General features: G+C 41.5%; 2 protein-coding genes across 12 annotated transcripts; one reads left to right on the top strand and one right to left on the bottom strand.

The window, feature by feature from the left end:
* Window positions 1-333: 333 nt before the first annotated feature.
* Window positions 334-16,708, bottom strand: RAD9B (RAD9 checkpoint clamp component B). 9 transcript variants are annotated; one of them, XM_081923005.1, is made up of 11 exons: window positions 16,688-16,708; window positions 14,558-14,628; window positions 13,659-13,722; window positions 13,129-13,243; window positions 11,565-11,664; window positions 10,226-10,332; window positions 8,284-8,390; window positions 7,847-7,911; window positions 6,897-7,019; window positions 4,482-4,620; window positions 334-2,768 (listed from the first exon to the last, which is right to left on the bottom strand). In XM_081923005.1, exons 2-11 carry the CDS (start codon window positions 14,587-14,589, stop codon window positions 2,643-2,645), a joined length of 978 nt encoding a protein of 325 aa, XP_081779131.1. In that variant the 5' UTR covers window positions 14,590-14,628; window positions 16,688-16,708; the 3' UTR covers window positions 334-2,642. The 9 variants fall into 9 exon arrangements, with proteins under 9 accessions (XP_081779131.1, XP_081779126.1, XP_081779124.1 ...); XM_081923000.1 differs by lacking the exon at window positions 16,688-16,708 and adding an exon at window positions 16,483-16,510 and having other exon boundaries at window positions 13,659-13,808; XM_081922998.1 differs by lacking the exon at window positions 16,688-16,708 and adding an exon at window positions 16,251-16,470 and having other exon boundaries at window positions 13,659-13,808.
* Window positions 16,709-16,814: 106 nt separating this feature from the next.
* VPS29 (VPS29 retromer complex component) lies at window positions 16,815-23,862 on the top strand. Of its 3 annotated transcripts, XM_081923023.1 has the most exons (5): window positions 16,815-16,916; window positions 20,763-20,774; window positions 21,986-22,177; window positions 22,478-22,713; window positions 23,447-23,862. In XM_081923023.1, exons 1-5 carry the CDS (start codon window positions 16,914-16,916, stop codon window positions 23,562-23,564), a joined length of 561 nt encoding a protein of 186 aa, XP_081779149.1. In that variant the 5' UTR covers window positions 16,815-16,913; the 3' UTR covers window positions 23,565-23,862. The 3 variants fall into 3 exon arrangements, with proteins under 3 accessions (XP_081779149.1, XP_081779150.1, XP_081779148.1); XM_081923024.1 differs by lacking the exon at window positions 20,763-20,774 and having other exon boundaries at window positions 16,827-16,916; XM_081923022.1 differs by lacking the exon at window positions 16,815-16,916 and having other exon boundaries at window positions 19,337-20,774.
* Window positions 23,863-24,122: the final 260 nt, after the last annotated feature.

The following is a 24,122-nucleotide window of genomic DNA, read 5'->3' as shown; positions in this document are numbered from 1 at the left end:
TTGCTTAGAACAGTTTTTAGTCAAGCAGTATGTATAAAGCCATTTGTCTCTTCCAATGTTTTTTATGACGATCAAATTGAGTTTTTAAACTTTCAGATACTAAGTTCCCCCTTCCCCTCTCCAGACGCCAAAGACCAGTACAGTTTATAGCTTTTTGCCATCTGTTTTTAGAGCAATACTGTATTATAAAGAATTAATATTTCTATTACATGCTTGTCCTTTTTCCATTTTAAGATGTGCACTCAAACATATCTGAACCTAATTTCTTCCTATGAACTTAAGCTGTTTGCGCACAAATATCTTTTACAAAAGAAAAAGGCAGGACTCATGTACTTGTGAAAATAACATTTACCAATCCTCAAAGCAGTAGTGTTTCCTAACAACTTGTTTAGTGTTTTGGTTTGGCACAGAGAAGACATTCCATTTTGTGTTTTCTTAAATCTGAAATGCATGGGTGGAGCCTGGGGGATGTTACCTGCAGAATTGCTTTATAAAGAATCTGAAAGAAATTACTTGGCATAGCATCAACCTGCTTCACCCAGTAATACAGTTGCAGCTGCAGGGCTTGCTATACGGGAATGCCTGTAATTGTGTTACTGAGTTTGTTGATATGAAGGGCTAGGCTAATGTGAAATACCCATATTAATGAAGGAAACGTAAGTCCATGGCTTTCCCTCAATTTGCTATTTCCACAACAAGTGGGGAAAACTTTGAAAATTGGGACCAGATTGGATATAGACAAAACTGTCCATAGTAAAAGCAAGAAAAGATGAAGACACTGTGAATGGAATTACTCTTTGTAATGGATTGCTTTTCCATGGGAAGCCAGGCTAAATGTAGACACTGACTTTTTCTTTTATTTGACAAAGCTGATATAATGAGGATGCCTTCTTGTTAAATGAGACTATCATTACCTGTGCTTACCTAAAAGGCAATTATGTGAATTGGATGTTTGAAGTATATAATTTGTGCAAGAATAGTATCTGTAAATACATTTTAATGAACTGTAAAGATATTTAATAAATAAAGTATTTATACAATATGCATGTGTGCTTGGGCCCAGGGTCTTTTAACTCACCCTCCCCACTACTGACTCAGCTCCCTCCCCCCCCCCCCATTCTAGGGGAACTTTACTCAGTCTTCAGGTCATCTGAACAAGGTTAATAGTATTTTATGTTGTCCCATAATACCATGATCTGTATTGTTTAATAGCATATGACTTCAGTTTTATTGCTTAAGGGGAAGAATTTATTTCATACTGCCCAAGAAGGAAATAGGTGCAAAACACTAACACCTGAATTTTCTATTATTGCATGCAGTGTGTAGACTTCAAACAACTGTCCCTCAAATCCTGCAGTAATATGGGCTGTCCTTTCAAATGCAGAAGTCAAAACAGAAAATATTGACTATCCATAAGGAATTCCTCTTGCATAACTTCAACCACAATAAAATGGAATCTCATTGTAACACATTTGTGTCCTTGTACAAGTTCCGCTCATTTGGGGGCTTGTGAAGGACAAGTTGCAGATGGTTATGCAGCTGGTGATTTCTTAAGGTGAGATGCAAAGGGAGACACTGAGCAATAAGCACTGATAGAAAAACCTTACATAATGGGGAATTTGATTAAGAAGGCAAAGAACCAAATATTTTTACTGCAAAAAGCAAAAACAGTTTGAGGGTTTGAAGCATGTAGTAAACAAATGTGCTAGAGAAATGACCTGAATTTGCTACTTGAACTAGTTGGACTGTTTTTCAGTACAGTGAAATTTCAACAGCAGTTCAGTTCCCATTGTCCTTCACTGTGGGAGTTGAAAGAAAGTGAATCTTAAAGAAAAGCAGACTAGGGAGCCGTGTGACTAGTTGCTCTTTGTTAGGTTGCTGTGGGTAACTGCCTGTTACCAGGGCTGAAACGGCCAAATGCATTCTGACTTCACTGCTCTGAAAGGAGTATCACTCTGACACAACACATGCTTATAAAATGAGGGAGGCTTCTAAGGCATTTAAATTTACTGGCATAACATACTATGCAAACTTCAACACTACTGAGATGTTCTTCTAATAGACTTGAGCTAAAACCAGTTTATTGCTAGTTAATCTTGCACAATTTCGTTTAGAAGGAGCAGGAGAACGAAACTGGATGTATGCCATTTTGCAACCAGTCATTTGTCTTAAGTTCTCCTGTGTCATAAATCAATCAAACATCAACATTAATGCAATATGTGTGTGTACTAACTGGCTTTGGTTCCCTCTTGCTTGGCTTAACTGAGAAGTAAATCTCATAAAATTACAGTTGTGATAACTTGAAGAAAAATTTATCCAAAAGCTTCTAGTTTTTTAAAAATATAGGCATTTTAAGTGCGTTCAATGTATGCATGACCATGCAAACGTACATTGTCACAACCCAGAAGTGGCTGGAAAGGGGGAATGGTGGTGGAGCGGGCTTACATGCACTCCACAGACACATGTGGGGGTCAGGAACATAACCCCCGTGCAAAACTGCCATTGCCTGCATTATGAAACAGTGGACTACAACAGAGTACACAAAAACACCTAAAATGAGCAGAAGCTCAGCTTGCCTGAACGCTGAACATACACACATTCTTGGCGACCATCAGAGTTGACAGATTGATACTTTGTCACTACTAAAAAGTTGGGGAGAGTTGTTCATTGCTAAAATCTTCTGTGTCACTTGCTGTTGCCAAAGTGTGGAAAACACGAGTTACATCTTGTTCCTTGGATGAAACTGCCCCAAAGAATAGGGAATGGAACTAAAAAGGCAATAAAGGAAGTTAACTGCATTGCATCAGCCAAAACCCTTGAAATACTGCACATATATATTAGGGCCAAATGAGATGTGATGGCAGCGGAGCTAGGTATTAAAACTATTTGTAGCTGAATCTCTAAAGTGGGAAGAGTGGCATATCTTTAAGGTACGGCAGGAGCTGGCAGCAAGTTAAAGCCTTAATATGCCTGAAATTCTTTCTATATAACTTACTCATTCTATCCAGCTGTATGGGAGGGAGAGACTTCTGTGAACTGTTTCCATTCAAATTGGTTATTACAAGAACTATGTAACGTAAAAAACTAGTGTCTGCATTTGCTCATTTTTCTCTTCCGTCCAGATCCCTTTTTCCTGAGCAGAATGAATTGTCTTTTTATCAGTCTTATGTAAGCCCCTCTAGGAATAGTGGGGTTAAAATGCTTTAAATTATAGACTTCTTTCCTCCTATTTTTTTTTTTTCTGGTGAGATTCCACAACTGGAAATAATATCCACTGGAATAAATAAGGGTGGGGGTTTTTTGAGGGGGAGGGAGGGCAGAAAGGTTCAGCTCTTCCACTCAGCCTCAATTTATGAGCCTGCACTCTAGAGATGTGGCATGCCCCATATTTGGTTGTTCTTCTGTCATGTTCGTTTTAGCATTAATGTATACAAATTTTGACCAAGATCCAAAAAACTACAAGACTTTCCATGTGTCTGGGCATCCTTTTACTCTTCCTTTGCTAGACAGTCCCTCATACCACATGCTATGCTGCCTTTAAAACAGGTGTGACGTATGTACATGGTTGGGGTCTGTTTGAAGGAACAGTTGACTCCCATGAAGTATCTAAAAGTACCCTTTTCAATCCCAACCTTTTTTTTGCTACCAAAATGGCTGGGTGTAGGAAGAGTCTGCTGAATTCCAAGTAGGTCTAAGTTATTTTTCCTCAATGTAAACAAAAAAGTTAAGCAGCTTAAGGCTTATGGAATAGATAATCTTCCATTATAAACTACTGTACAGTTGCTCTTGGGAGGGACAAAATACTGTTTCACGCAGTAATCAATGGGCCCTCTACTATTCAGCTGTTGATCCTACATATCCTGCGTATTTTGCAAAGTGGTTTGTGCATCTGTCTGTTTTCTATAGGCTTGGCACCTCTTGAGATACCATTGCCAAACTCTGCACCAGGGTTCCTGAACTGGAGGCAGCAGTCTTCCATCAATGCTGGAATGCTGGACGTCACTTGATTCATGATGGTGGACCAAAATGTCACTTTGGTGTGACTTATCCCATTTTAGGTCATTGGTTTGGTCACTTCTCAAAATGTAATTGCCAAATTCAGCAAGACTGTTTCCCAGGTGGGGGAAGCAGTCTTTATTGACATTTAAATGCTGGACACCATTTTGAATCAAGATGATGGACCAAAACATGACCTCACCTGATTTTTGGAGTGAAAAACACAAATTACACTATCCATTTTTAAAATCGTAATATTTTGGGGTTTCTAAAAATTCCCAGGCAGCAGCAGGCACTGCTTGCTAGTAATGGGATAAATACTAGCAAGGGTGTATAGGGTGCATAGGGTGGAATACTTCTGAATGGAGCACTACAAACATATCAAATTACCAATTTAATCCCAACAGAAATGTTTTTTTTCTTTTTGGGGAGTGTCAAGCTGACTTCACTTTTACAAATAATTTCTATATGTCTTCAGCTTTTACCTTATAATCCAGATCAGGTGGCACTGCTTCTTCCTCCGTAATGGTGAAGCCATTTGCTGTAGCTGTGGCTGTTTCTGTCTTGCTAGTGTTTCTGCTGGAGATTATGGGGTCTTTATTGCTCCTCTTTAGTGCAGAGTTCCTAAAATGCCACAGAATCAAAAGAGTTATGTGCCTTTCCATTCCAGCAAAACTCTTACTGCACAGCTACTCTCTGCAGCATTTGTGACCAGGACCTTTGTCAAGGTGAATCTCATACTATTCTTGTCAGGCCTCTTCCACTGCTGCAACAGTGGAGGATACCCTTAATGTGATGATATGTACCCTTCTCTGGGGCAGGAGGCTGGTAGGATTTGATAGATGTTCCCTCATTTTCAAAGGAGGGGATAGATTATTTACAATCCAGCGCCTTTTTGTCTTAAGGAAGGAAGCAGGTACTCGTTTGTGACCATGTGTAGAGAACAAGCCACAAGATGGTCACAGGTATGGTTCCTTACGTCAAATACGAGTGAAAAGCACCAATGGCAGTGAAGAGGCTGGGAGCATTGGAAAATAAGCAGCTTCTGGCATAGAGCTAATGATACTCTGTTTGCAAAGCTAGGTGTCTGTGGTAACTTTTTGCCCTCTTTCCTACATGTGTCACCATGAGTCCTGGTTAATTTGCTTTAGAGCAGCTTGCCACAGGGACAGCAAAGATTATTAGAAATAGAATTGAAATAAAGTTTTTGAGCATGGCTATGCCTACCAATTTTTCCCACTCCAATCTAAGCTCTATGGCAGGGGTGGAAAAGCTGTGGCCCTTCAGGAGTTGCTTAACTACAGCTTCCAACATCACTGATTATTAGCCATGAAGGCGGGGGGGGGGGGGATTGGAAGTCCAGCAACATCTGCAGGGCCATGGGTTCCAGGCTCCCACTCTGTGGGGTGTTGCCAAAGCTTGTAAGTACACCCACTGAGCAATTACAATTACTAAATTATCAGGTGATAACCTCCTTTGAAAGAGGACACAGAAACAACCCATTTGAGGACAGCACTGAGTGACATGGAAACAGTTTTTTGGGAGTTAGGATGGCTCAATGACAGAAGACATACAGAAGTTCCTAAGTTCAGTCCATGGACTCTGTGGGTAGGGCTGGGAAACATCACAGTCTGAGCTTGGAGAACCCTGTCAATCATTATAGATAAATACAGAGCCAGATGAACCAGTGGGCTGACTCGCTAGAAGGAACTTCCTATGTTCTTAAGTACATATATGTTGTGTACATTAGCTAGGAACACATAAATGCATAGGAATGGGTGCCCAAGTATTCCCCCCCCCCCTTAGACCTAATTCTATCATGAAGGATTTCAAGTCTCCCCACCCTCAGGATTTGGGATTCTGTTTGGCATATGAACAAAACCAGAGAAATGTACAATAGTCTACAAATGTTGCTTTGACGACTGACAAGGGCAATTAGTGTATTATTTCAACTTGTATGTTGCTTCATATAAATATGCCCAAAGCAGATTACAACACAACAAATATGCAAATCAGCACATCATTAAGTAACTTGCAACGACTAGGTCATATCAATACAAAATATGACAACCCAAATAATTCACTTTGATAGTTTATTTTACAATGATCTGAAATGTTATATTAGCATTAAAATGTATCAGTTAATATAATCAAACATAAGCATTCCAATACAGCCACATACTGCAATAACAACAATAAAACTAGCTTCCACTGCATGGCAGTACTATACCAACTGGTGTAAAACTTGTGACTAACAACAGAAATTAACAGACAAAAAACTATTTCCTCTAAAATAATTCTGTCCTTCAAACTTGAAATGGTTCCATAATTTCCCCTAACTAGCACCCAGTTTCCATGGCTCAGCAAATCTTAACTGTGAGCAAATGCAAAAGCACAAGCTGTATCCTCTCCTGAATTTAAAGAGACCTCACCTGGCTTCATCTGAAGGCCAAATGACTCATGACTTTCCATGTCTCTCTGCATCACAACCAGCAGAATTTATTTTAAAGAATATGCTTTGCATCAGTTGGAGGAGCTGATAATCCATGCAATTAGAGAAGGTGCAGGGGAGAGTTCAACCCTTTCTACCTAGGCTGAGGAAAATCCCTCAACTATAGCTAGTATTTGCTGGGGGCGGGGACACGCCATTGGTGCCCAAGGGGAATTCCCTTCCCACCACAGTGCAACTGCCAGCTTTAGAACTGGGATTTTCCTCAGGACCACAGCAAAGGAGGAATTCCTCCTCCACACCTGCTCTGATTCTGTGGGTTATCAGTCCCTCCAATTGATAGAAATGATATTTATTTTTATTTTAAGCCCTCTGCCAAAGACTAATGTAACATAGTTTGCTCTTGAAGTCTAGCATTTTGCAAGCATTAAGTTATTTAAAAATCAATTACCTTTTCTGGCATTGGGAAAGCAAAGGCGATTCATGAGACGGTGTCCTGCCTTCAGTATCTGCTAAGGTAGCCAAAACAAAACTGGCTTCTATGAGCATATCCTCAATGCTGAAAACAACTGGCCTATATATGTAAGAATAAGGTTGAGCTGAGAGCTACAGGCACATATAAGAATAGGTTGCATATCCATACATCTATACAGAAAAGTGAGGTGGCTACTGATACTGTCCTCTGCTCTTAAAAAGAGTTACTAAAGTATTATTTGGCTTTGTCTTGTAGCATTACAGAACACAGTTAATATCCCCTCCAAAAAATAATAATCAATGAGCTTAAGCACTCTTAGCTGTGTGTCAGATTCTGGGACATGTTTATGTTGTCATATGATGAGAACAATTTATATTCCATAACTTGGATATAAATTTGGTTGTGCATTTATGTGTGAATTGCATGTTCACTGCTAGTTTAACAAGTTTAAGGTAAAGGTAAAGGTACCCCTGCCCATACGGGCCAGTCGTGTCCGACTCTAGGGTTGTGCGCCCATCTCACTTAAGAGGCCGGGGGCCAGCGCTCTCTGGAGACACTTCCGGGTCACGTGGCCAGCATGACGAAGCTGCTCTGGTGAGCCAGCACCAGCGCAGAACACGGAAACGCTGTTTACCTTCCCGCTATAAAGTGGTATCTATTTATCTACTTGCACTTAGGGGTGCTTTCGAACTGCTAGGTGGGCAGGAGCTGGGACCGAAAGACGGGAGCTCACCCCGCCGCGGGGATTCAAACCACTGACCATGCGATCGGCAACTCCTAGGCACTGAGGTTTTACCCACAGCGCCACCCACGTCCCTACTTAACAAGTTTAAGCAATCTTAATTACTGTACAAGAGTAGCGATTACGGAAGTTCAAAGGAAAGCTGATACTAAAATGCTATATACCAAAGTACCCGTCAACCTACTTTCCAGAAACATCAAGATGAATAGAGACTGGAGCAGTGATTGCTTCTGCAAAAGTCAGAAGTCCCTAAATGCAAGTGAAAGATGTCAATTAGCTCAAATATGACACACTATGGAGCATCAGAGTCTTGTTTTACATTTGTGTTGCAATGTAACTAGCTATTTTTTTATTACTTGACCATGGGCAACTTTGAGGCTTCCAGCTGACCAATGACAGCAATAGGATGTTAGATTACAAGGATGCTTGGTCTGATCCAGAAGGACTCTTATGCCTACTGTGTTTACAGATGCCAGTGTTTGACAGTCATTTCCCCATTATTTCACCACCCGCTATGCCCTTCAGCAAACCACCTAAACAAGACTTTGAACCAGGTGCCCATGGAAGAGCATAACTGTGTAATATTGAGATACATCAAGGAAATATAATTAGCAATATTACCCTTAGCTCTTTAAGGCAAAATGTGACTTCAGTGTCTACTCCAACCTGAAAGTATTCAAATTCTTCTGGATTGATATGTATCTCAGTGTGCATTGCCTTTGCAAAATCTGTTCAAAATCATGACAATGGCAGAAATTAAAAACAATGGAGCCCCAACCATTACAAATGTATCCAAGCCTTTGAAAATTAAACATTGGTCATTTATAGTGAATATTCGTTCTGATCCAATGTAAGAGAGACATCCAGATACTGGGTGACCTCCTCCTCCTGTTCCTTACCTCCATGGCAGAGCCATGTGATGTGACTTTTAAGACCTAGGCTGGCTCAGCAGGCTTTGCCCCATGACTGAACCAATAACAGTGAGTAAATAAAGACACTGAAGGAAAAAATGTTAAAGAAACAGAAAATGGGAGCCTCCTTTGAGAAGACCTGGCACAGATGGGCGATCGTAACAGAAGTCATTATGTGACCATTTTTACACAGCAAAGCAACCTAAAGGAAGGTTGGAGCGGAATGCCTCCCTCATCCTGGACCAGATGCAACAGTCGCAGAAAGTGGCCAATGTTCCATTCTCTGTCCAGTGAGAGGGAAGCATCCATTTATGGGACTTAACCAATCCTGCCTCCTCTTGCAAGAGGGCTGAAGGCAGCTGTTAGTTAAGGGCAGCAGCTTTTTTTCTAGGAAAAAAGGTGCCAGAACTGCTCCTCTCTCCCTCGTGCGCCCCACTGCATGGCCTGCAAGCCCTTCCACAGTGAGCTGTTGCTGTGCTCACATTTTTCTTGTCTTCAAGCAGGTGGCACTGATTGTAACAATGATTTCCAGAGTAGCCACCCTGTTCACCTGCAGCACCACATGGTTTTGGTGGCAGAGGCTGTGAACCATGGGAGAAACGGCCACCACAAGCAAGCCTCTGCCCACAAAAAGCATCCAATTGAAGACAGACTGAGGAAACTAATGGAGGGTGAGGGTTACCTATTTCTCCCTTGAAAAGTACATAGAAAGTCTCTCTTCCAACTTCCTCCTTGAGCTCTTTCTCATTACAGTGGTACCTCGAGTTACATACGCTTCAGGTTACAGACTCCGCTAACCCAGAAATAGTACCTCGGGTTAAGAACTTTGCTTCAGGATGAGAACAGAAATTGTGCGGCGGTGCAGCAGCAGCAGTGGGAGGCCCCATTAGCTAAAGTGGTGCTTCAGGTTCAGAACAGTTTCAGGTTAAGAACAGACCTCCAGAACTAATTAAGTACATAACCAGAGGTACCACTGTAGCTCTTTCAGATATTTTCAAAGCTCAAATTAATTCTGCTTCCAGTATATACCCAACTCATTTGGAAAAGCAAAGTGTGTACACTGGTGCACTTTCTTTCTGTGTGGGGGGAATGGGGGGGAGTGGGGATTGAGAAATAGCCAGACAGAGGGGATAGCAACCATGGCATTTGCTCCAAATGTGCCTATGGATCTAAAAAGGTTGACAAACCCCAGATAGATAATACATTTATGCCAGCCAGGCAGATATTTCAAAATGGACTCCTTTTTTAGTATACGTGAGCAGACATAATAGGTTATAACTTAGCTGAAACACCCTAATGTGGGGAATGTTGATATATTATCAATTTCTGGCATTAATTGACTTCTAGTACTTACTTATTGCTTATTAATTGATTATAAATAAACAGGAACACAGAATGCAATCACAACTTCACAGATCATTACTGAATTTTTTAAAAGTTACTCTTTCTTGTTATTCTGGCTTGCTATAAAATTCTGATGGTTATATTAAAAAATACCAACATATTTGTTTGCCATGACTGCTAAATAATAATTTTAGGTCATATAATGTACAATACACTTTTCCTGATAAAACATTATTGTAGTCTGAACATTCTTAATTATCACTTTATTGACTTATTTCTTAACCATACAATGAAAGTTCAATTCTTACCCATTTCCTCATCAGTGTAAGTCTTGAAACAAACTTTTACTGGAGTTACAGCTACAGTTACTTCATTTTGACAGGTTGGAAAATGAATCAGTATATCAGACAGCTGCCTGAGAAGTTTAAAGGGGTAATAGTGTTTCATATTACAAACAGCTCTCTATGCTTCTCATGAGTAATAAAAATTGGCAGCTCAATCTCACTTAATCCATAGCATATTGATATTCCCTTTATCTAACTTTGGCTAATTTATTTCCTTGTTCAATCTGTTCTCTTGAGATTGGGGAATCCCAATAGTGCTTAAGGCAGGAATGGAGAATCTGATGGCCTCCAGGTATTGTTTTTATATTTGTCTATATCTATATTTTAAAGATTGTGAAACTCCCTTTCACAGGAGGCTAGACTGGCCCTGTCAGGTTTTTTTTAGCCTGCAGGCAAACACAGGCCTTTGACCACTAACTGACTGTTATGTACTGAAGTTCTCACCCTGTGCCAGCAGGGGGATACTGTACATGGTTATGCAAATAAGTTGTTGAAAGTGACGTTCAGTGAGTGGATAGTTTTAGAAAGTTGCTACAGTAATGTTGTACTGGAGCTCTATATAAGCAGGCTGACTGAACCCTTCAGTTCAGTTCTGTCCTGGCCTGTGAATAAACAGGAGCTGTTTGAAGAATCGCTGTGTCGTCTGATATGTTCACCCACAACTTAACACTGACTATTATGGAATAGTCTTCTGTGGTTTGGTATTGTACTTTTTGTGTATGGGCACTTTTAAATAGTTTTAAGTGCTTTCAGTACTTTTTAAAAAGAGGGTTACTCAGTGTTTTTTTCTAGAAGTGCCACACTTAACAACAACAAAAAAGGTGCCGAAACTGCATACCCTTGAGTACCCCCTGAAAAAAGCACTGGGGTTATTTATGTATTAGTTAAAAAAAATTTAAAAATTCCTTCCAGTAGCACCTTAGAGACCAACTAAGTTTGTTATTGGCATGAGCTTTCGTGTGCATGCACACTGTCTGTCTGTTTGCTCATTCTCTATGAACACGAGTCAGCTCTTGAGATATCATCACCTAATGTGGCATGAGGGTTTCTGAGGTGGAGGTGGCACTCTCTGTCAATGTTTGGATGCTAGCTGCCATTTTGAATCAAGGTAGCAGACCAAAATGTGACTTGGATTGACTTTGTCTGAATTTTGGTGTAACTGGTCCAAACTCACAAACTGTACCATCCATTTTCAAAATCACAACATCATTTAGCTTTTAAAAATACTTGGGCAGCACCAGGCAGTCATCACTAGTAATATATTTTAAAATTAGGTGTGCTGGTAGTATGTTAGCTCTGTTACCTTGATTGAATCTTCATTGCATTGGGGCACAAATGCTTTGCAAACACAGCTTGCAAAGGTTCACATTCTTGAAAAGCTAGGTTATGAGTTTTCACAACACCTGAGGAGAGAGGATAAGGATGGAAATGAGCAAGCCTGCATATTAGCATTGTAAATCTCCAACAGTTTGACTTCACCCCTGAAGGAGCACTCTTCCACTGGATGCCAACCAATAGTGCCCTCTGGTGGTCACTGAGAGCTCAACAACTTTTTAATAAAAAGTATGTGTAAGGTTCTCTTTGGAGTTAAGAAACAGTATTACTTTGACTAGGCCATTTTGTTACATACTGTATCTCTAACAACAATTATTGATGCAATAACGGAAGCACATCATTTTTTTTCTACAGTGTGGAAAAGATTCATTAGACATACCTCTATAAGACACCCCCTATTTGGGGGGACTCTGATTTAAGAAAATGGGGCAAGATCTATCCGTGAATAAGACACCCCCCAAATTTTGGACATTATTTTAAAGGGAAAAAACCTAGTCTAATACCGGAAAAATACGGTATTTCCAGAGGTACAGCCATTTTAGTCTGTTGCAGTAAAACATTTTACAGTTAAAATGTTTTAAGGCTGCTAATGAAATTCTTTTGGCATGCACTTTGATGGACTTGAGTACACATATTTTTATTATTTACTTTATTAATTTATTTGTGCTGGAACCTGAAAACTTATTCTGCAGATATCAGGTGCTGTTTTGGAAAGTTCCAGGTCTAAGAAATGCAAGTCCAAAGTCTGTCAGCAAACAGAACTAAGTTGTGTTATTGTTTGGATCCTGACCTAGATTTTTTTTTAAAACCTGCCTTTCAGCCCATAAGACTTAAAACATAATGTGCCAACTGTGATACGAATTTTATGGTCTTAGATATATGGTAATGTTCATAACCGAACATACATAGATCAGCACAGGAAGACCAACCTGGAACCATTTTGATTCCTAAACTGGCCAAATGTTTTCTCTGCAAGGTCAAAATGGAAAAGCCTCCCCATTGTCTTTTCCTTCACAAATCCTGTCTTAAGGGCATGTCTGTGTTTGAATAAGGGTGAGCCTTATCATTACAAAAGACTGGCCATTCTCCTCAGGCAATCCAATCAAGTAAACTGCCAGACAGGAAATAAACAAGGGACAGGAGAAAAACAACATGCAAATGTTCTGTTTTAGACCACCTTTTCTGTGATGTATCTGAGGGGTGGTCTTAGGTTACACCCCTTCTGTGATGTATGTATAATGTTTCTGGGGGTGGTCTTGATCTACAGGATGGGAATTTCAGAAGTCTTTATAAGCCCTTGCACAGCATTTTTGTGGGTCCTCCTCCTTTCCTGCATGTGAGGGGAGCACCCTGTTGCAACAGATCAATAAAGATCAAGCTTACTAGCTGCTACCGCTTCTCAATATTCTCTGGTTGGCCTCTGTTATTTTCTCCTACCAATAGGGAACCTATGTAAGGACTCTATATGGGCTCTTGGATACCCCATAAGGGAAAAGGGCATATTTTTATTTACAACACAACTACTGACCTACCATGTTTGCAGAAAAGCTGAAAAACAACATGGCAGTCATTAAAGTTTGTATAGATGTTGCATTTCTCTATGTTCCTTTCCACTGTGTTTAAGCACCGAAATATAGGCAGGACAGCCTGAAATTTTTTAAAAAGAAAGAATTAATGGAGAGATCAGAGCAGAACTAGCCCTTAAAAACAAGATTATATATGGTAAAAAGTTTGGCTACTAGCATTTAAATAAACAGGATTAAATAAAAGTTCATTAGGAAGTACATAAGGAAGACCTAGATGGGTGTGCTAGTTTTTGATGGCACTGTTTGTTATTATTGTGTGCTAATAATGTTGGGAAACAAAATACATTTTTTCAAACATTCTAGCAGCTTCAATAGAAACAATTTATTACTGGAAGAAAAACTACATGAAGTTCAAAAACTATTTTTAGTGGAAAGTTGTGTGTTGTGAAATCCCACCAACACACCACAATACATAAAATAGAACTGTGGTTTTGTGGTATAAAATAGTATATATTTTCTCATCCACTGAGACTTACCTTTATTACTAATTTGTATGCAAGGTGTGTGTGATTTTTATTCAAACCCAATTCAGGCGTATTTCTACAGGAATAGTGATGAAAGAAGATGGATGAAAAAAAGACACAGGCATAGGCTGACTGGGAAGAATTCACCGACCTGAGGGAAAGCTATGAATAGACAAAATCAGCATGAAACCACAACTTGAAATAACAAACAAACAAAATGTTTATCCTATGGTAGTATTTAGAGCATTAGGTGTTATTATTATTAAAAACTCTCTTAAGCATCTAAAATTTTCTAGACACTGCAGATACTGAGGACCCTTTGCATCTGTAGATCTTTGTAGCTATGCGTATACGGTATATATGATATGTGTAAGTTTGCACTTAATATTAATTTTAAACACCATTAAATAATATTTAATTAATATTTATTATCATTATTTGTATATGTATATGCAATTTGTATATGTAGATAATAAACACCATGCTTTTAACCTTGCTACCCCTTACACCTGGAATTTACTGACACAACAGGTGTGTGATGCCGCTTCTCATACTTCAAATCTCTACTCAAACCCATCTTTTTTCTTTGTACCCTACATAGCAATCCTCCTGGAATTCCTCCTGGCTATTGCTATTCTTAGGATGTCTTGGCAGGAGGATCCCTGGCTCTAAAGATGCTTCAAAATATGCTATATTTTTGGGGGAGATATTTTATTCTTGTATTCCACTGTACCGTATTGTGTTGTATTTTCTCAGTTTAATTTGTTTTAAGTTGTTATACTATATATACACATTGTATTTCCTGTTTTGTAAACTATTTTGTAAGACTGTCTTAAGTAGTATATAAATATATTAAATAAATAAGTTTAATTCCATATTCATTTTTTTCAAAATTTTGAATGTTTACTTACTCCTTTTTCAGTAGGATCAAACCAAAATTCATCACTGATACGTGCTATGGCATGTATGGCCCTTCCAAATACTGTAGAGGAGATTTTAAAAGATGCATTAGTGTTTTCACATTTCAATATGCAATGCAATCTTATATGTGTTGGTTCAGAAGTAGACCCAAGTAGACATACTGACTTGCTGGGAACAAGTCACTTTGAGCAAAACAGGACTTACTTCTGAAATGATCATTAGCTATATAAGAAACCCAAAATAAATTAGGGTCACTAAGAGAAAGCACCTGAATCAGAAACAAACAAAAAGGAGAAAAACAGGGATTTAGACCCAATTGTGTGCTATTATGGAGTGAGAAACACTCATTTTCCCATTAGAACTCTCAATGAAAGCATTCAGCCTGTTCATTTTAATTCCCAGCATGTGCATCCTTTATAAGCTTGCCCTCCCATACTCTACAAAGTCAGGAAACTGAAATATTGGCATCAACAATTGAGACAATAATTAAAAGGCTGGAATTTTGATTGCAAGTTCAAGAACAGGAGGTAGCTTTTAGCCTGGATCATTTAATTTGGAGCAGAAAGATGTGAGCATCTGCAACCAATATTTAAACAGGCTCCAGGACCTTCCTTTGCAGCCCCATTTTTTTGATTCAAAATGGAAGTTTAATTACCACTTCACAGCAGGGCATCCATCTCATAATTTGTAATGATTTGTTAGTCCCTGCGAAACGACTGAGGTCATTCGTGTCTATTTACTTAATTTCTCGCCACTACTAGTATCATTTAAAGCTTCAATTGACATGGCTCAAAACCCTCTTACAAATGCTTTAGTGCGATTAACTCTTGGCTCAACCTGATACATAGCAATGTTAAACCATGTATCCAAAATATAGTAACATGGCAAAATATGCATGTTATGAATATGTGTTTGTGTGTTGGTTAGTTGTTGGCATCCAGCTGCTTTTGAGGGGAGTCTCTAAATGGCCAAGGACTTGAGACAGTATATAAAATATGTATTTTAACACCAATGGCTTGATGTAGATGTCAGCCTCTGCCTATGACTTGTTCTGAATATACGTGTGAGTAAAATTCAGCACCAGCGACAAATGCCACACAATAGGCAATGCAAAATATATATATATATATATATTGGAAAGAAATACTGTAGTAAGGGCAAACGACTAGCTGGTTGTATTTCAGTCCCTTCTTTCTACTCAGGGGCTCTATGGCAGGCATACAACTCGGCAAATTTTAAGAAAATAAATATTTTAACACACTGATCCAGTATGAGGTGATTTGAAATTAACTTTCTGTAATCAAGAGATGCTCTCTTAAAATTTACAAAAGCAAACTACTGCGTAAATGAAAAGTGCCTCAAAGGGTTTCTGGCTTATGCTCCTATTATTCTCTCCCTGCCTTGTGCGGTTTTTAATACGTTGGACTTTACATTTCAGGAGCGGTATTATTCATAATTGCCTCAGGTGGAAACTCTCTACACCCATTTTAGGGCGGGGGAACTCGGCTAAACTTTTATTTTATTTTTCGCATCTAAGCAGCTGAAGGATCCAAAAGCGGAAACGTGGGAGAATAGCGTGGGATTTAATCGACATTGTTTCTGCGGCGTCTCGTGAGGCACGCGGGATAAGAGTCTGAGGGACCCAAAATGATGACTATTGTTAACGTTCGCAGTTTCTGTCACCATCCGGGGCGGCGCTACCTCGAACACCCGCAGCCCCGAAGCCGCACTTCATAGCGAGGCGATGGCGGCGACCGCAAAAAAGCGGAGCAAAAGCGCCTTTCCCGCCTCGCCTCCCTCAGCGGCGCCTCACGAGCCGCCCGCAAAAAAGGCGGGAAAACCACCCTGAGGGAAGACGGAGCCAGAAAAAACGGGGAAGGCGTAGAGGTCACGAGGTGGGCGACAGCCATCTCACTTCCGGCTCTCATTCCGACGACGACGCAGTTGGAGGAATAGCCGCCCACTCCGCCTCTTACATGGTGCCCTTGCGCATTGGCAGGTGCGCAACTGGGAACCGAAAGTGTCTATCGGTCCTCTTTGCGGAACCTGCCTCCCTTTGGCCTCGCCGGTGCCCGGATGTAAAACCTCCCGCCTTCTCTTTTCTCCCCCCCCCCGCCCACCTTTGCCCTATTTTGATTCGGAAAAGAACGGGCCCCGCCTCTTCGGCTCTGACTGGCAGCGGCCTCCGCAAACCGTGCTGTCTCTTTGCTTGTGGCTGTTTTTTGCGTGTGCGCTTTTTATTGTCCCGCCTCGGCTTCCGTAGGCCTAACTTCCGGCTTGGCACACCGGAAGCGGCGGAAGGCAGGCAGGAAGGCGCTGCAGGAGCGGCACGGAGAGCCCCCCAAGATGGTGAGTTGCCCTGAGAGGGCGAGGGCGGCGAGAAAGGCCGGCGCAGAGGCCCACCAGGCCCCGCTCCCGGAGCCGCTCCGTCTCTTCCTCTTCCCTCGGTGACTGAGGGACGGAGCTGTCCGTCTTCGTGGCCTCGGCCTGGCGCCCCTCGAGGTCTTGCCGTGCTCACGGCTGCCCTCCTCCTTGCCGGCCGGGCTGGTGAGAGGCGGAGCCCGGCAGTGCAGGGGGGGCCGCGGGTGAGGGGCAGCTGCTGGGCTGCCAACGGCCGGGCCGGCTGCCCTGTGGGCCCTCCGGACGCTGCTGGGCACCCGGCTCCCAACAGCCGCAGCCAGCGAGGTCGGGGGTGAATTTGGCTCGATGCTATTTAACATCAGAGTATATTTCACTTCGTTAAATGGTTCCTCCCATGTTGAACGCCCAGGATTCCCAGGCTGGCCTCGTGATCGGCATCGGGGTGGTGCCTTCAGACCTTACGTTAGGTTCAGGGGGGTGTGTGTGTGTGTTTGGGGGGGTGTTCTTAAATAACAAAGCGTCTGTTGGTCCTCAAAAGACGGACAACGTTCTTCCTGTGGCATGATCATTGCCCTGCCACCGTTATGAAGATCCTGAAGAGCTAAGGATTAACCTGCCACGCTCAGCCCGGATAATTTCACTCCCAGTCAGAACACTCCCTCTGTCTTTATCCCTGCAGTTCTTGTTTTGCTTATATCAGTATAGCACCATTAGTGTGGTAGCACTTTTTAGTGGAGCAAAAGTGGGAGGGAGTGAAGGATAGTTCGCTGCCCCCCCCAAAAAAGTATTTTCTTTCTAAATTACAAATCTCGTTGTTTTCAGTGGAGCTTACTCTGCTTACGTATAGAGTACGGCTGAATTTTATACAAGAGAAATAAATCTGAAATTCAGTGATATATGCAAAATGGTTTGAGAAAATGACAGTGTTGTGATATTATCTCAATGGGTTTGCTTGTCAAAGGCAATTTCCAGATTCATTTTGCAGCCAGTAAGCTTCCCTGAAGATTTGCTGAGTTTTGTCCTGCTTTAAATTAACAAGTTTTGATTCCCTTCCTGCAATACTCACATACAGTGGTACCTCGGGTTACAAACACCTCGGGTTACAAACACTTCAGGTTACAGACCCCGCTAACCCGGAAGTAGTACCTCGGGTTAAGAACTTTGCCCCAGGATGAGAACAGAAATTGCTTGCTAGCAGCATGGCAGCAGCAGGAGGCTACATTAGCTAAAGTTGTACCTCAGGTTAAGAATGGTTTCAGGTTGAGAACAGACTTCTGGAACGAATTAAGTTCGTCACCAGAGGTACCACTGTACATTCATGGTGTTTATGGCAATAACTTTTCTCTCATAATTATGCTTGGCTAACCCCCTTAGATGCATTACGAAGCCATGAACTGAGCCATCTTGTGCTGTGTGTCAGTATAACATGAAACATACTGATGGGGATAGTTAGGAACCAGGGGTGGGGGGGGCAGGTTGTGAATAAGTGACAATGCTTGCTGCTACAAGGAATTTTATCCCTAGTAGAAATTGCTTGGTTCCAGACAAGCAGCTTGATTCCTCTCCCCCCCCCCCCCCATTGCACCGAAACAGCTATGGAAGCATCTTGTGAAAGTAAACAGAGCTGGACAGCTCCTGTAGTGCTCAGATGCAGGTCTGTGTCTGCAAAGATGGTGGGGGTGGGAATTTCAACTCCTTGAGAGCACTTGCTTTCACTTCAGCCTATCTGGCTGCAATAATAATAATAATAATAATAATAATAATAAATTTTATTTATATCCCGCCCTCCCCAGCCGAAGCTGGGCTCAGGGCGGCTAACAACAATCAAAATAGTTCAACATTCTAAAAACATTCATTATAAAATTAATTAAAATCAAATTAAAATCAAATTAATGGCAACCATCAAGCAAAATTCTGTGCAGGTTGCCAGAGGAGGGGGTCAGGCTGCGCCCTGACCAAAGGTCTGGTGGAACAGCTCTGTCTTGCAGGCCCTGTGGAAAGATGTCAGGTCCCGCAGGGCCCTAGTCTCGTGTGACAGAGCGTTCCACCAGATTGGAGCCGCGGCCGAGAAAGCCCTGGCTCTAGTTGAGGGCAGCCTAACCTCTCTGTGGCCTGGGATCTTTAGGATGTTTTTATTTGCAGACCGTAAATTTCTCTGTGGGACATACCAGGAGAGGCGGTCCCGTAGGTACGAGGGTCCTAGGCCATATAGGGCTTTAAAGGTTAAAACCAGCACCTTAAACCTGATCCTGTACTCCACTGGGAGCCAGTGCAGCTTGTATAGTACTGGATGAATATGATCTCGCAGCGAAGACCCCATAAGGAGTCTCGCCGCGGCATTCTGCACCCGCTGGAGTTTCTGGGTCAGTCTCAAGGGCAGCCCCACGTAGAGCGTATATGCTTGAAAATCTTGGAGCAATGCCTGATGACATCTCTGTGACCCAAAAGGTTGGCTGAATGAGATTTTCAGTAGTTAGGAAAGGGACTTCAGCTTCCTCCACAACTCTTTCACCCTGCCCATGGTTAGCAAAACCAGAATAAATTATGTAAAAACAGTAAGTTTTGGCTATGATAAGGTGCAATGCGTCAGTAAATAAATTTGGAATCACTCAAGAGAAATCATTTAGTTCTGAATAATTTGTACAGGCTGCAAAATTTGACAGTACAGAGCCCTGTTCATAAGAGCCTTTCTGAAGTGGGACCAGAAGCCAGAGCCTCAAAGCATTTGAGGGGAGAGGCTCTCTTTACACTATTGGAGGCTCTGAGCATTGGATACAGCCCTTTTGTATCACTGATCAAATAGCATCAACCTCAAACCCAAAGGGATCTACTATAGCAATATGGCAAGAAAGAGGATTTTGTGAATAAAAACTTGGTTCTTACTCCTCATTGTAAACTAAAATGAAGTGGGTCTATGGAGAGTCATTCATGAGCTAATGCCAAAAATCCTGTATCTGATTTATACTGCTGTGACACCCATTTCTCTGCATTTGTTCAATATAAGGGTTAGCTCCTTTTCACATCACCAAGCATATAGAGCTCTCCCTTCCACAGAAGTGAATGGGGGAGCCAATATGGGCAGTGGACTCCTCCATCTGCATGGTGAATTGTGTTGCATGTAAAAGGCCTTAGTGGAGAACCTGTGGCATTCCAGTTATGATTGAACTGTAGCTCCCATCTGTCCTAGCCAGCATGGCTAATAGTCAGGGATGATGGGAGGTGGAATCCAACAAATGCACAGAGGGTCACAGGTTCCATGGGGACTGCAAGAGATTAGGATCTGTTCAGGGAAGACTTAAGAAAACCCTTCCATGAATGTTAGGGATGGGGACCTTTTTCAGGCAGAGGGTCACATTCTCTCATGGGGAACACAGTCCAGTGGGGGCACATTGCAAGTGGTGGGTGGGGCAAGAAGCAAATGTGAGTAGACTTACCTTTATACAGTAGGCTGCTTTCCAGCCATGAAAATGTAGGAGGTTTCTGCACCTGCCCACATCTCTCCATTCTCCACTCTGGCAAACAAGGGGCATCTTCACAATTCAGGGACGCATTTCAACCAGGCAAAAGCACTCAAAGAGGACATGAAGCAGAACCATTGAAGGAGTGGTGGCATGAAATTTCCCAGCCCTGCTTTATGAAATCAGTTGCATAAATCAATTTTATTTTAACATTTCCTTTCCTAACATTCAAATTTAGTTGATGATTTGCCTATTAATTTGGCTTGAGATGTTTCCTTTTCTGTTGCATCCTTTTTATTTAACATTGTTCATGTCTCACCCTGTTTTTTTCCATTCCCCGCCCCCTGTCTGCAATCAACTTCTTCATCCAAATAAGGCTGGGCACAGAGTAAGTTTGTTCATCTTGGCCTGTTGCTAACGTTGGTGGTGGTAGGTGACAACCCACTTAGTGGCTCTTAGAATGCATAAATTTATACAGATTCCAGAGCAATGTCTTGCTAGCTGCAGATGATGCTGCAACTACAGTTTTGGGGTGTGCTCAAGCTCTTGCATCATGGTGCTTCATTGTGATGACTTTGTAAACCACTGTCTCAGTTTAGAGGACCCTATCAGCTGTTTCTAAGTGAGAAGATCGATAATGGCAGACAAGTTCTTCGCTGCTGACTGCAGCAACAGGGGAGTTTGGGGTGTGCTCTACAACACAGTATGAGGATGAGACCCTGTAGGCTTGGCCAGCACTACATGTGAGTTCTGCGCATACTTTGGCAAAAGTAAGTTGGCACTCTCATTGCCAGGGATCGGGGTTTGGAGCTTGATGCAGTGGTGAGCTTAAGCTGATAAGCATTTTGTGGCTGTAGTTAAGTGTCCTCAGCTCCTTTTGCCAACATCAGGGGCGGTTTAATGCTCTGTATTACCACTGCCTGTCCTGTTTATGACACACCCCATTACCTTCTTCTGACTTGTGCAAGGCATTGTGTGGTGTCACTGCACCAAAGCAACAGCCCAGAGCCTGGAAGTGTTACTACAGAATTGTCTGCTTGCGTGCTGGGAAAAAAAATGTATCTGGGGGCGAGATGACTCTGTCATCTTGAGACGGGGTGCCAACTTGAATAAAATATGGGGGGACAGGTGAGCCCTGCCCTGAATAATGGATCACAAGACATGACACACCCAAACCATTTGAATGGCAGTGCCCATCAACTTTGGGAGGGGCCCAGACCCCTCCAATATTTTATTGGGGAGTTGGCGCCTTTGTCTTGAGATAAAAATTGAATTACTTGGATGGGTGAAGCCCTCACTTTTCAAGGAGGAAAAACTGTGGTTGCCATGTTTGGGCTTAGTGCCAGATTTAACTGCAGTGGATTCAAAATCATTTTAAAACAGCCTTAATATCCGAGTGTCACAGGATTTGGAAGGAATTACAAAGTGCAATAAGGATGCGGTAATCCCACCGAAATTTAATGGGGCTGCCTTCGTTGTAGGGAAACTTTTATCACTTTGTAAGTGAAGGAATCATGGACAAGATTGGGAACTCTGAAAGTTTCGTGACATGTTGCTGGAGACTTAAATGTGTTGTCTTTCCTTTTACTCCTTTGTAAGTTGGTTCTAGTGTTGGGAGACCTTCATATCCCGCACCGCTGCAACAGCCTGCCAGCTAAATTCAAGAAGCTGCTGGTTCCTGGAAAAATTCAACACATTCTCTGCACTGGAAACCTCTGCACAAAGGAAAGCTATGACTACCTCAAGACCTTGGCTGGTGATGTTCATGTCGTTAGAGGGGATTTTGATGAGGTAACTCAACTGCTGGGTGGGGGAAGATGGTAGATTTCTGTTTGTGTTGTGCTGTTCTTTTTTAGTTTAATTACTATTGACCTTGCAAGTCTGTTTGATATCACGTGGATTCTCTTGAGTAAATGGGATGCGTGTATTTTGCGTCTGACAATAGTACCCTTTTAGTCCACCAATTAACGTGCTGCCATGCTCTTATTCTTAAGAATACAAAATGGCATTTTTCTTTGGAATTGATAAAACAGAAAGGGTGAATGGACTCTTGGTGCTTATGTGATTTTTGTGCTGTCGCTTTAATTCTAGAACTTGAATTATCCTGAACAGAAAGTTGTAACTGTCGGACAGTTTAAGATTGGACTGATCCATGGCCATCAAGTTATTCCATGGGGCGACATGGCCAGCCTGGCGTTACTTCAAAGGCAGTTTGACGTGGACATCCTAATTTCAGGGCACACACACAAATTTGAAGCATTTGAACATGAAAATAAGTTCTATATCAACCCTGGATCAGCAACAGGAGCCTACAGTGCTTTGGAAAAGTGAGTTGCTATATACCACAATGTGCTTGTCATTGCTAACTACAGTTAGTTAACTGAGGTACTCATGGCTGCTTGTTCTTTGCTATCAAGTTGAATTATTGCATAAATTTATTGTAGATTTGGGTACAGGAAACATTCCTGAATCTAGTCTTAGAATTTCTTTGCAGTTTGGAATATTATTTTCATATCAAAGCACATAAGGGACTACGCACAGTTGAACTTTTCTCAAAATTTTGATCACTTTTAATGTCTTAACCAATAAATAAAATAAAATAATAAAATAGTTTGTTTGTATTTCAGTAGGAGTACTGAGTTGGTTTGTATTTTGCTTGATGCAACTTAAGAGGTGTTTGGTGCTAGAGGATAAAGCAGGAGATATTAGAACTGTCTCCTGAATTATATTTCCTGACCAAGGCTGCAGAAATTTCAGCTGACGTCAAGTGGTTATTTAAGGATGCTAGTGGGATTCCCTCAAGACCATCTAGTACAGAGATTGTAAACCTGTGGGCCCTCCACATGTTCTTGAACTACACCTCACATCATCCCTGACCATTGGGGGTGCTGATTGGCACTGATAGGGGTCCAACAAACAGCTAGAAGACCATGGGGTCACTATCCCCCAGTGAGTTCAGTGGGGCGTTCTCTTAAACAAAGGGGCAGAGGATTGGTAACTTTAGCTTTCAAAGATCAGATGCAGTCATTAAAATAACACTCACATATTTTTTTTCCACAGCAACATCATTCCTTCATTTGTGCTGATGGACATCCAAGCTTCCACTGTCGTTACTTACGTTTATCAGCTGATTGGCGATGACGTGAAAGTAGAAAGGATTGAATACAAGAAATCTTAAAGCAAATTGCTCTATTTGGCTTTTCTCTGTGGGTTTCTTTTTTGGGGGGACGGACAATATACACTCAAGAGTCCACAGTGTTTCCAATATTGTTAACTTAGGAAATGAGTCCTCTTCCCCTATTGTAGACAGAAATGTTTTACAGCACCTGACTTACTAAAAGTCTGCCTTGGCTTAACTCTTTTCTTTTGCCTAAAAATTATTCATATCTGTAAATACCGTTCCAAGTGCACAGCAAAACTCTGTCTGTTCATATGAACTATTCCCAGTATTGTAATAAACACTTGTTTAACTTTAATTTGATTAAGCTAACATTATTTATAAAATATATCACAAATCAAGAAACAAAACCCCAAAATAAATACAGGTCTTTTGTTTTACTCATTACACTGCTTTTGTGTAGGAATACCAAATGAGTATACTATGTCATAGTGTAATACAATGATTCAGTAAGAAACAACTTCTAGAAGATAAAAAAGGTGTTGCTTGTTTTTCTAGTAGTAATGGCAAGGCTACTATGCCGGCTCACTGAAATACCTCTGGAGGAGGAAAAAAGTA

The sequence above is a fragment of the Podarcis melisellensis genome (assembly GCF_964234715.1).
Source record: "Podarcis melisellensis genome assembly, chromosome: 8".
NCBI lineage: Eukaryota > Metazoa > Chordata > Lepidosauria > Squamata > Lacertidae > Podarcis > Podarcis melisellensis.
The sequence above is the reverse complement of the archived record's forward strand: the minus strand, read 5'-3'. Positions and strand labels throughout refer to the sequence as shown.